Here is an 11,715-nt window from a genome sequence, read left to right on the forward strand (position 1 = left end):
GCGGAGGGGCGGGGCCCCGAGCCGTCGGGCAGGTAGGTGGCACCCAGCGCGGTGACACCCAGTGCAGTGACACCCAACACGGTGACACCCAGCGCGGTGACACCCAGCAGTGGCACCCAGTGACACCCACACAATGACACTGTGCTGGTGGCATCCAGTAGCACCCAGCACGGTGACACCGAGCATGGTGGCACCGAGCATGGTGACAGCTAGTGTGGTGACACCCAGCACGGTGGCACGCAGCACATTGACACCCAGCGCGGTGGCACCCATTGCAGTGGTGTCAGCGGACACCCGGTTTCGCGGGCTCCCAGGCGCGGGGTGCAGCCTGGYGAGGGGTGCCCTGGTGCTCGGGGCGCGGGCGATTGGCACCTTCCCGGCTGGCCGCGGTGCTGGCRCTCCAGCGGCTGGCACAGCCTGTGGTGGGTGGGTGCCGGGAACAGCGGGGTGTCTGTGCGGATGCCCTTGGGGTGATTCCGGAGGACTCGTTCTGGAGGGCTGCTCCTGGTGACGTCCCGCAGCGGGCACTGTGCAGCYGCCCTGTCACCAGCCTCGTGCCAGGCTCCACCGCGGTGATCCCATCCCCTCTGCCTCCTTGGAGGGCCCTGCTCCCTGCCCGAGGAGCCCAGCCGGGGTGCCCTGTGGGGCTGGCAGTGCCCAGGGGGCTGGGGCCACGGGAAACCCCCCCTTGGCCGCTGGGACTGTGCTGTGGGGCTCGGCGCCCGCCGCGGCCTCACGCTCCTCCCGCCCCGTTCCAGCTCTCTGAGCCTGGGAGCTGCAGGAAGCGCCGGGAGCTGCCCGGAAGGATCATGTGATGGTGTCCGCCGTCCCGCATGTGATGGTGACCACGTCCCTGCTCCGCGCGGCCAGGATGGGGCCGCCCGTGCTGGCCGTGCTGCTGACAGCAGGAATCCTGCGCGCGCAGGTCGGCAAAGCGAGGAACGTTCGGGAGAGGCGCGCGGGGCCGCGCGGCAGGGCCCGCCCGGGCTGGCGCCGGCTCTGCTGCTTCCCTGCTSCCCGGCCCCACATCCGGCCTCTTCCTGCCGCAGCTTCCCCGTGGCACCGGCCCTGCACGGGTACCGCGGCCCTGCACAGGACACAGGGGATGCGGGGGTTCCCCTGCTCACCCCGGGGCGGGCACGGGATGTTCCTGCCGGGAAGCGCTGCCTGGGGACTGGGACGGGGCACTCGGTGGTGTCCGTGTCCCCACGGCCGCCCCGCTCCCGCAGGCAGCGCCGCCGGCGCGCTCCTTCCAGGTGGACTATGAGGGCGGCTGCTTCCGGAAGGACGGCGCCGCGTTCCGCTACGTCTCGGGCAGCCTGCACTATGCCCGCGTGCCGCGCGCCGCCTGGCGCGACCGCCTCCTCAAGATGTCCATGGCCGGGCTGAGCGCCGTGCAGCTGTAAGCGCCCGCTGCCCCACAGCGCCCGGCGGACCCCCGGGCTCCCCGGGGTGCCCGGGCCTCCCTCAGGGCGGTTTGTTGTTCGATGCAGCCACCGAGCTGGGGAGGGGAGCCCAGGTCTGCCCTGTCCCCACCAGGCACAACGTAAGCCCTGGGTAGCCCCATTGCCCTCGGCTCCCTGGGGAGCGGGCCCTGCCTGCGTCCTGGGAGCACAGGGGAGAGGAGACAGTTCCCTGCTCCACGTGTCCTTTGCCCACTCGCACTAGCCRCCGCTCTCCCCGCCAGCTACATCCCCTGGAACTACCACGAGCCGCTGCCGGGGGTTTACGACTTTGCCGGGGAGCGGGACGTGGARGCCTTCCTGGACCTGACGGTGGAGCTGGGGCTGCTGGTGATCCTGCGCCCGGGGCCCTACATCTGCGCCGAGTGGGAGATGGTGAGCGCCAGCCTGCCTCGGGGCTGGCTGCTGCCCCGGGTGCCGGCCCCGGCGCCCTGCCCGCCACAGGCAGCAGCACCCGCGGGTGCGACGGTGCTGCTCACGTCCCTGAGCAGCGTCCCTGTCCCCGTCCCCGCCGCGGGGTCTCTCCAGGGCGGCCTGCCTGCCTGGCTGCTGTGGAAACCAGACATCGTGCTGCGCTCCTCCAACCCCGGTGAGCCGAGCGCACGGCCGCGYGGTGCCCGCTGGAACCCGTGCCCGCGTGCTGCGCTGTGCTGCTCTCGCTCCCRGCAGCCGCCAGCCCCAGAGCGCTCGTCTTCTCTCTCATGGGGGAGAAGAGTGGACGCTTTGCCTCTGCTCCCAGCCCTGCCCCGTCTGCTCCCATCTCGTGCTTGCAGTCCGGGCTGCATGTGGGGCTGCGGGCTCCCTGCAGCCCAGCCAAGCATCTCTCTGCACCCCCAGACTACCTGGCGGCTGTGGACTCCTGGCTGCACGTGCTGCTCCCCAAGATGAAGCCCCGGCTGTACCCGTACGGAGGCAACATCATCAGCGTGCAGGTTGGCTGCTCTGGCACTCGCTCCCTGCCCTGCCGGCTCATCTCCAGCCTTGTCCTGCAAAGCCACCCGCCTGTCCTATGCCGTGCCCTCCCGGTGTCCCGTTCCCAGGTGGAGAACGAGTACGGCAGTTACTACGCGTGCGACCACAACTACCTGCGGCACCTCCTGGGCACCTTCCGGGCACTGCTGGGGCCCGACGTGCTGCTTTTCACCACGGACGGCACGCGGGCRGAGGAGCTGCGCTGTGGCACCCTGCCTGGCCTCTACGCCACCGTGGACTTTGGGCCAGGTGCTCCATGGACAAGGAGGATAGCGGGTGAGGGTCCCATCCCTGACCCTCCCCAACGTCTCTTCATGATTTCCGCAGGCTCCAACATCACGGAGGCGTTCGGTGCGCAGCGCCTGGCGCAGCCCAAGGGGCCCCTGGTGAGCTTGGTGTGGGCACCCTAGAGTTAGCGGGCGGATGTGGCTTTGGGGAGGCAGAGGGGCCCCAGGCGGYGCCAGGAGCCCCAGCTGAAGCCAACAACCGCCTCGCTTCCACAGGTGAACTCCGAGTACTACACGGGCTGGCTGGACTACTGGGGGGAGGCGCACGCCAGCATCAGCTCYGCGCTGGTGGCCCGCGGCCTCGAGGCCATGCTGCGCCTGGGGGCCAACGTCAACATGCAAGTAGCTCGCTGGCTGGCACTGGGCGCGAGCCAGGCTGCCGGGCCCCGCCAAGGGTGCTGGAGCGGGCACCGCCGCTCGTCTGGGGCGCCTGTGCCGCAATGGGTGCGGGTGCTCACCGCGGTGCCGGCGCTTGCGCAGGTACATGTTCCACGGGGGCACCAACTTCGCCTACTGGAGCGGTGAGTAGGGCCATGTCCGGAGAGGCTCTGGCATCGCGGGGCTGGGCATGTGGGACAAGCCCTGGCCGCCTCCAGGGAGGCTGTCCCAGGGCGCCCTCCCAGTCCTCCTGGGTGGGCTGACCCGTGCTCTTGTCCCCCTTTGGCACCCTCAGGCCGCAGCCCTGGGGCTGGTCCCCYTGCGCTGCGATGCCGCCAGCCTAGGACCGGTCCCCAGCAGCAGGACATTGGGGTGCAGGGCCCCAGCTCTGCCGCACAGCCCCTTCCCGCAGCCCCCTTTGCTCTCCCTGGCCAGGTGCCGACTTCAAGGAGGGCTACAAGCCCGTGACCACCAGCTACGACTACGATGCGCCGCTCTCGGAGGCCGGAGACCCCACGGAGAAGCTCTTTGCCATCCGCACGGTTATCAGTAAGGTGCTGAGCCTGGCGGGATGGGGGGGACCCCGCCGGCAGCCTCCTGCCCCGGGCGCCACGCGATGCGGGGCGGCCAGCACGGGCACCGCTGCCTGCCGTGGGGCACAGGGCTCGCCGAAGCAGCCGGTCGGGTTGCCGCGTGCTCCCGGCTCCCGCGTGTCCAGCGGGACGCCTCATCCAGCAGCCTGCCGTTCAGTTCCAGCCCGTGCCCGCCGGCCCCATGCCGCCTGCCAGCCCCAAGCAGGCGTACGGCCGCGTGGCCCTGCGGAAGGTGCGTGCCTGCCCGCGGGCTGGGCAGCCCTGCCTGCCGCGGCCCCGCTGCCCACCGCCCGCCTCCTTGCAGTATGCCGACCTGCTGGACGTCTTGGACGTGCTGTGCCCCTCCGGGCCCATCCGGAGCCAGTTTCCCCTCACCTTCGAGGCCATAAAGCAGGTGAGGGGCTTGGCAGAGCAAGGGGCGCCGGCACAGATGCTCCCGCGTTGCCTGTGTGCCCTGCGCGGTGGAGCAGAGCAGGACCCCGGCTCTGGGGCGGCGGGAGGAGCTGGTGCCGGCCCCGCTTCCCAGCGGGCGCGYGGTGCCCGCAGGCCCACGGCTTCGTGCTGTACCGCACGCGCCTGCCCCGYGACGTCCCGGCGCCCGCCGCGCTCAGCGCTCCTCCCCACAGCGTCTGTGACCGCGGCTACGTGATGCTGCAGAGGGTGAGCGCTGCGGCACCCGGCCCTGCGTCCCGGGGGCTGCCTGGAGCACGTTACCGTGCCAGGGCCTTGGGGACGGCCTGGGGGCTACAGTCCTGTGTCCGCCCCGCAYCATGGGGACATGGCAGGGGTGGTGGTTGGGGTGCTGGGAGCCCCCCAGGGCGGCTGTGCTGCCCCTGTGGCTGCAGGAGTACCAGGGGACGCTGGAGCGGGATGGGCAGCCGGAGCTGCAGGTGGCAGGCAGGGAGGGGGACACCCTGGACGTGCTCCTGGAGAACATGGGCAGGATCAACTTCGGCGCCAACGTCAGCGACTTCAAGGTGAGCAGAGAGGGCCCCACCAGCCATGGGGGGACACAGCCTGGGCACCGCGTGGCCACACAGCCCTCCCAGCCACCCTTGACAGACCCCRGCCCCGGTAGCTTTTATGCCTTCCAGTCCTCCTTATCCCAAATGGAGGGACAATCCCTTTTCCTTCACCACCCGAGGTGATAAATGCAGCAGGAGCCAGGGGCGGGCAGCAGGACGGGCACTGCCCACCCCTGCATGCCACCGTGGATGCCAGGACGCACGTAGCCCCATGCCTAGGGCTGGCGGGGGGCAGCCAGGTSCCCGGGCAGAGCCCGCGGCCTCCCGCTCCCTGCAGGGCCTGCTGGGCAACCTCTCCCTGGAGCGCAGCCCGCTGCGCGGCTGGCAGCTCTTCCCGCTGGCCATAGAGGCGGCCGTGGGGCAGGGCTGGCCCCACGCTGCGCCCCRCCGGCCGAGCGGCACCGCCGCGGTGGGCCCAGCCTTCTACACGGGGGCCTTCGAGAGCCCCGGCGGCGCCAGCGACACCTTCGTGGAGTTCCCAGGGTGGCGCAAGGTGAGGCCGTGGGTACAGCGGGCAGGAGGGGCCACGGGGCACGGCTCACGGTGCTCTCCCCGCTGCAGGGCCAGCTCTGGATCAACGGCTTCAACCTGGGCCGCTACTGGCCGCAGCGCGGGCCCCAGCAGACGCTCTTCGTGCCCGGCTCGGTGCTGCACGCCGGCCGCCCCAACAACATCACGGTGCTGGAGCTGGAGGCGGCGCCGCCCGCGCCCTCCCTGCTCTTCCTCGACCACCCTCTCTTCAACAGGACCCTCAGCCGCAGCGCTGCGGCTGCCAAATAAAACCAGGGCAGCCTGGCCCTCCCACCACCTCTGCGTGGGGCTGGGGAGATGGGGAGSAAGGGACACGGGAAGGGCTGGGAGCCCTGGCACAGGCACCTGCCCTCCCTTGAGGGGTGCACGAGGAGAAGGCAACCCAGCTTCACTCCATTCTGCACCAGTCTCCCACAGCTCATCTTAGCTGTGTCAGTGCTCCTGCCACATCCCCCAAACCCCCCCACACAGCAGGCTGGGCTCAGCAGCTTCAGACACCTCTTTATTGACAGCACAGGCACAGGAGGTAGGTGCCAACACAGCATGGTGGACCTGCCACCAGCACCCATGGGAGGAACAAGCCTAGGTCCAAGGGGCCCAGAGGCAGCAGTGTGCACGGTAGCAGGGAGAAGAGCAGCCAGCAGCATGCCCSCTCCGGAAGGAGCCTGGGACACGGAGCAGCCCTGGGCACTCAGCACCAAGGGGATCCCAGCTCCACTGACCACGAGCCCTCCTGGAGCCCCGTGAGCGCCGGGGCTGCACAGAGCCTTGATGCAGCCCAGCCCCTCCACACAGCAGCCCCTGCCCCGCAGCCAGCGCTCAGCTCCGTCTCCCTGAGGCGGGTCCTCGGTGGCAGCCCCCAGCCCTACGTGTGGCTGGCCCGGGCACGGCGGTGGCTTTGCAGGCAGGCGGTGGAGCAGAAGGAGAAGTYGAGGTAGTGGAAAGGGATGCGGCCCAGCAGGGACTCACCACAGAGCCAGCAGCGGCTACACAAGAGAGCAGAGGTGGCCCTGAGTGCTGGGGACACTTGCAGAAAGAGCAGAGAGCAGCAGCACAAGCCCAAGGCAGCTGGCAGTCCTCTGGTCCCAAGGCAGGCGCATCCAGGCACAGGACCTGCAGCCTGGCCAGGGCACGCTCCCTGCAGGCAGCACGGTGCAATAGCCTGTTGTGAGACACCTTGGAGCAGGATGAAYGTGGGAGAAACTGGCTCCACGTGCACATAGGGAGCCCCTGCACAGAGGAGGGTGCAGGGCTGACTGCCTATGGGGCTGTGGGGTGACACAGAGAAGGGACAAGGTGGTACAGAAGTGGCAGGGAGGGCTAGCATGCCATAGCCCTGGCCTCAAGGGGATAGGGTTGCCCTTTGCAAAATATTCCTGGGGTTAAGTACAGCAAGGGAGACACCCCTGTAACAAGTACTGCTGGGAGCAGAAGGGCTGGGAAYGGGTTTAGGCTGCACGTGAGCAGAAAGGCAGGGAAGGGCCCTGCCCGTGTGGAAGAGATGGACTCTGCCCCGCTGACTGTGCTGTGCCCCCAGCGAGAAGCAGTCCCAGGGGAGAGAAGCAGCCCTGGCTATGGGTGAGGGCAGCCAGCCCCCCGGCACCCATGGGAGCCACGGGGCAGTTGGGTACCTGACGCTGGCGAGGGTGTCACCGGTGTCCTGCAGCTGCGCAGCCAGCCTCCGCTCGGCAGCCAGGGCCCTCTGCGGAGCAGGGGAACAAGTCAGCGTCCCCAGGCCAGGACGGTCCCGGCACTGCCAGGGCCTGAGCCACCAGAGACTGCAGCACCTGCCGGGCGAGCCCTCACCTTCTCCCTGTCCGAGAGGGCAGCAAAGCGCTGCTTCTCGGCCTGCTCCTGCTCCCGGCGCTGCCGCTCCTCCCGCTGCGCCTGCTCCCGCTGCTTCCGCTGCGCTTTCTGCGCCCGCTTCTTCTCCAGCTTCTTGGCTTCCATCTCTGCCGTCAGGGGCCCGGGCACCTGTGGGGAGCAAGGGCAGAGGCCAGTGAGCACCTCGCGCTGAGCTGGGGGCAAAGACAGGAGCGGCCTGGGGCAGGATGYCCCCGGGCTGGGCTCTGGGGTCCCGCGGCCCCAGCACAGGGCTGGCACCCACCTTGGCACGGCTGTAGTCGTACTTGTCCGGATGCTCCACCACGAACTTGCGGAAGGCGTTGCGGGTCGCTTTGTCAGCGGAGACGCAGTAGGGTGGCTGCTCCTGCCCGTCTCTGCACGCCAAAGCAGATCAGTTCAGCCCTGCTGTCTTGGTGCCTGTGCCCTGCTGGGCTGTGAGCCTAGGGACCCCCCCAAAATGCCCAACAGGGGCAGGAGGCTGGGATTCCCCGGCCAAGGCAGGAAAGCTGCCTATCTCCTCCAGCAGCAGCCGCCAAATCCTCCCCTTCTTGCAGAGGACAGTCTCACTGCAGCCCTCTGAACTGCCTATCCATGAAATGGGGAGCACTTCAGGGCACTGCCCACCTAACAAGGCCAGAGATCCTAACTGGGAAAGTAAAGAAGGGAAAGAGCCACCCTGGCTGTCCCAGGGCAAGGCTGAGTTTCCCATGGTGGGGGCAGGAGGGTGGCTGTGCAAGGGGTGCACCAGGGTGCTGCAGGGCAGTCTCCCWGGGCAGGGGCTGTTTGCCGGCCCCCCGTGATGGTACCTGAGCGCAGGGTCAGCCCCTGCCTCCAGCAGCAGGCACACGGCCTGGGCCTTGCCAGCACGTGCTGCCACGTGCAGCAGGGTGCAGCCGCGCTCGTCCACAGGCTGGTTGAGCAGGGAGCGGGCAGCAGCCTCCTGCCCGCCCTCGCCGTGCCCCGCTGGGCTCCCGCTCTCCGGCACCGCCAGGAGGTGCCGCAGGGTCCCTACGTCCCCCGTCTTGCAGGCTGTGAACAGGGCGTCACGGAGCTCGGCCTGGGGGTCTCCTGTGAGGGAAGGACAYGGAAGGGAGCCTGATGCCACGGGGCCGGTTGGCTCCTCGGGCACAGCAGTGTTCTGGTCTGTCCAGCAAACCTACACGGTGTTTAGTTAGAGCACGGATGTGCCTTCAGAGCCTGTGTGCTGACTGCACGCTCGTGGCACTGCTGGGCACAGCTGACAGCTGCCAGGCCCTCTCCTGCTGGGAGATGATCAGCTCCAAATCCCACCACACACCAGGCTTGGCCACATGCTGCCTGTCCCACAGAACATGCGCTAGGGGATTGGATCTGGTGGCCCTGGATACCCTCCCCTCTCCCACAGCTCCCACAGCAAGGAGCAGCAAGAAGAAGCAAGTTGCAGCGCTGTGGCATCCCAGGGCTGCTCTCATAGCACAGATCTTTGCTGCTCTAAGTTCTGGGACTCACAGTTCCTGCTCTGCACATCTCTGTGCACACTGCTTGCCTTAAAGCAAAAAGCTGCCTTATAGCTGTGCCAGCACCTAGCTGCCCTGGGCACCTGCCTGAAAGCTTCCTCTTCACCCCAAAGCAAAGCTCCCTGGCAAATAGGCAGCCCSCCCTGGCCCCACTCACCTTCACTGGCCCAGGAGAGGGGCTCAGCCTCTTGYGGCTCCGTTGCCAGCTCCAGGTCGTCTGTCTCCTCAGCACAGGACCCTGAGCAGGGAGCGAGCTGTGAGGAAAAGGCAGTGCTGCCCACACTGCAGGCAGGGCAGCTCCTTCCCCATGACCTTCCTCCACAGCTCCAGGCACGCTCTTCCTCCTCACCTGTCTCCACCTTCTTATCCTTCCTCCTCCTCCTCTTGCGGTTTCGCTTGGGCATCACTTCAAACTCCCGAAGGTCCAAGGTCCCTAGTGTAACCTCCACRGCCTCCAGCTGCCCTGCCAGGCTGTCCTCCTCTTCCTCCTCCGGCGCTGCAGGGGGTGACAGGCCAGGGGCTGGGGCCCCAAACACACTGTGATTGCTTGGACTCTGCCAAGCACASGCACCCAGCACAGAGCCACTTTCTGCAATGCCAGCCCTCGCAGTGGGGCATCAGCCCGGTCCATGACACCAGCCCCCCCGCCAGTTCTCAGAGCCAGGTTGCTCCCCAGAGCTCAACTCACCATTCACGTCCTCCCGCGGCGGATCCGTCTCTGCCGCTCGCCGTCCCTTTAGCCAGCCCTTACAGGGGCTCCCAGTGATATCTTCCAGCGGCGTGTCCTTCCCTGGGCAACAGCGGTGCTCCCATCACTGCCAGCCACAGGGGCAGCGTGTCCRGGGCCGAGGGCCCTGGCACCTCTGYGAGGGCACAGGGCAYGGGGCAGCACTCACTCACCGTACACGTGCAGGCTGGCCAGCTCGGCGTGCACCCGCAGCACCTCCCGCAGCGTGGCCCTGCGGGTGCTGAGCGGGATGTGCTGCACGCGGGGGTCTCCCTGCGCAAGGAGGGGGTTTCTGCCCCCAAAGAGCAGCGCCCGGTTGTGGCGGGGGGCRCGCAGGAAGATGCGCTGGGCTGCCTCCAAGTGGTGCGCCCAGCCTGCCAGCAGGTCCTGGATATCCTGGAGAGGGAAGGGGTGGGCATCGTGGGGTCCTGAACTGCACAGCGTGGGCAGAGGCAGCTCTAGAGCGGGACCAGCCTCAGGAGAGGGCCGTTCCAACCGCTTCCTGGCCTCCCTCTGGAGCTCACACTCCACGCAATCTCCATCCAGAGGCAGCACGGTGCCACCCCCAGGAGCCACCCCRGCTGTGCCACCCGCAGGAGCCGCCGGCCGTGCCCACCTTGAGCAGCGYGGCCTCGTTGTAGCGCCGCAGCGAGGCCCCGGCCGACCTGGGCGCCGCGGCCGGCGTCTGGGCATCGCGCAGCCCCTGCGAGGTGCCCCGCCGGGCTCGCACCGTGTAGCGGTGGAAGGTCTTGTGCTCCTGCACCTGAGGGCTGCAGACGGGGCAGGYGTGAGCAATACGGCACCAGGCACACGGGGAAGGAGACAGGTGCTTCCCGGGAGCCTGGAGGGCTTGTTGTCCCTGCCAGTATCCGAGAAACCTTTTCAGTTATTTTTTCTGCAGTAAGACTGGGCTTAGCCAACTCTTAAACGACAGCCAGGAGGTGCTGGTGCCCAGGGTGCGTGCAAGGCTGGTGAAGGAGGAAAGGAAGGGGGTGACTATGGGCAGTGAAGGCTCTGTCCAGCACCCAGTCCCACATGTCCCCACCCAGAGGGGCGGCCCCGGGCTCTCTGCCCTCTGCTGTACTCACCCCTGGAAGACAGCTCCTGCAAAGTGCCCGCCGCCCATCATCAGCACCACCCAGCAGGCGCTCGCGCTGAGGCCCTGCAGCGATGCCACCAGCTCCACTGGCTCCTCACTGCCACCCTGAAACACAGAGCCCGCTGACAGCGGCTGCGGGAGCCCCTTGCAGCCTCCTGCTGCCCTCTGGCACATGGGCCAAGCACTGCTGGCACAGAGGCAAGGGGGATTACAGACAAAAAGGAGCAGGGTTCACCCCGTCCTACCCCAACTACTGGGCTGGGCAAGGGGACCCAGGAGCTGCTTCAGCCCCAGTTTGAACCAGGGTTCATTAAGACCAGATGAGCAGAGAGCCTGGGTCTCTGATGTGGCACCACGGGCTGCCCTCCCCATCCAAGGGGGAGCTCCAGGCAATGCCTGCACCCAGGGCCACCCCCTCTCCGGGGTCCCTCCTCCAGCAGGCCGGGCTGGACTTGCCTTTCCAGAGGCCAGCACGCAGCGGTAGGCCGAGATGAGCTGTCCCCTCGCGTTCCTGAACAGCACCTTGTGCGAGCGGGGAAGCCGGGGCGCCTCGCGGCTSTCGCTGGCAGGAGGCCCTGAATCCGACTCGCTGCTGGAGTCGGAGCTCTCCGAATCTGATCCCGAGATGCTGGAAACATCACCTACAAAGGAGACGAAACAGAGCAGTGGAGCAGGGAGGATAGCGATCCACGGCCATTCCCCAAACCTTGCAGACTGCTCCAAGAGCTGGCCCAGGGCCCCAGAAACGCCCTGTCCAAAATCTCACATAGTCACAAGTGGGCTCTAGGCTGCGGACAGATGTGTCTGGGACCACGATCCCAGGGGCTCAGGTGGCACATAACCCCCTCCCCACAACAAGTTAGCGGGTCCAGGCCCAAGAGCAGAGCCAGGGGACCCCGAGGCAGAACAAGGGGTCCCGAGGCGAGCAGGGGCAGCTGGGGACCCGCGCGCCCAGCCCGGCGGGGGCAGCCCCGTCCCTCACCTGCGCGGGTCTTCTCCTCAAAGGCGCCGGCCGGCAGCGCGCGGCGGCCCCGCAGCCGCTGCTTGAGGTTGAAGCGGTGCCAGTCGAGGCGGTAGTGCTCGGCCTGCGGGGCGGCAGGGTGAGCCGGGGGGCACGGCGGGACCCAGGCGCCGYGCGGGGCTCCGCTCACCTGCTCCTGGCGGCTGCCGAAGGGCTGCGCGCAGGCGGAGCAGAACAGGCGCTCGGGGCCCGCGGGCGCGCCTGGCGCGCGCTCCTCGCCGCCCGCGCGGCTCTCTGCGGGGGGAAGGCAGGGCAGCGCCACGGGGCACGGGGCACGC

The 11,715-nt window shown here is 68.3% G+C and overlaps 3 protein-coding genes across 3 annotated transcripts in view; 1 reads left to right on the forward strand and 2 right to left on the reverse strand.

Annotated features, from left to right (window-relative positions):
- STK16 (serine/threonine kinase 16) overlaps nt 1–273 on the reverse strand; it is a 2,157-nt gene extending 1,884 nt beyond the window's left edge. The window contains exon 1 of the mRNA XM_026040227.1: nt 131–273. Within this exon, the coding sequence (XP_025896012.1) occupies nt 131–273 (143 nt within the window). The remainder of the gene's footprint in view (nt 1–130) is intronic.
- A 577-nt stretch (nt 274–850) lies between these two features.
- GLB1L (galactosidase beta 1 like) lies at nt 851–5,498 on the forward strand. Its single transcript, XM_026053482.1, has 16 exons — nt 851–925; nt 1,230–1,402; nt 1,688–1,838; nt 1,992–2,052; nt 2,301–2,395; nt 2,504–2,684; nt 2,763–2,821; nt 2,939–3,129; nt 3,203–3,243; nt 3,536–3,654; nt 3,851–3,925; nt 3,998–4,087; nt 4,240–4,353; nt 4,539–4,670; nt 4,996–5,211; nt 5,280–5,498. The coding sequence occupies exons 1-16, from the start codon at nt 872–874 to the stop codon at nt 5,496–5,498; spliced, it is 1,971 nt and encodes a 656-aa protein (XP_025909267.1). The 5' UTR covers nt 851–871.
- A 282-nt stretch (nt 5,499–5,780) lies between these two features.
- Nucleotides 5,781–11,715, reverse strand: part of ANKZF1 (ankyrin repeat and zinc finger domain containing 1) — a 7,101-nt gene continuing 1,166 nt past the window's right edge. Inside the window, exons 2-15 of the mRNA XM_026040408.1 lie at nt 11,568–11,669; nt 11,399–11,501; nt 10,873–11,057; nt 10,406–10,521; nt 9,934–10,087; nt 9,491–9,713; nt 9,279–9,380; nt 8,940–9,110; nt 8,748–8,828; nt 7,901–8,162; nt 7,357–7,468; nt 7,056–7,223; nt 6,881–6,951; nt 5,781–6,235 (exon numbers count right to left, since the gene is read on the reverse strand). Of these exons, the coding sequence (XP_025896193.1) occupies nt 6,115–6,235; nt 6,881–6,951; nt 7,056–7,223; nt 7,357–7,468; nt 7,901–8,162; nt 8,748–8,828; nt 8,940–9,110; nt 9,279–9,380; nt 9,491–9,713; nt 9,934–10,087; nt 10,406–10,521; nt 10,873–11,057; nt 11,399–11,501; nt 11,568–11,669 (1,971 nt within the window). The 3' untranslated portion in view covers nt 5,781–6,114. The remainder of the gene's footprint in view (nt 6,236–6,880; nt 6,952–7,055; nt 7,224–7,356; nt 7,469–7,900; nt 8,163–8,747; nt 8,829–8,939; nt 9,111–9,278; nt 9,381–9,490; nt 9,714–9,933; nt 10,088–10,405; nt 10,522–10,872; nt 11,058–11,398; nt 11,502–11,567; nt 11,670–11,715) is intronic.

The sequence above is a fragment of the Nothoprocta perdicaria genome, unplaced genomic scaffold, assembly GCF_003342845.1.
Source record: "Nothoprocta perdicaria isolate Ctin4 unplaced genomic scaffold, notPer1 scaffold_0, whole genome shotgun sequence".
Classification (NCBI taxonomy): domain Eukaryota; kingdom Metazoa; phylum Chordata; class Aves; order Tinamiformes; family Tinamidae; genus Nothoprocta; species Nothoprocta perdicaria.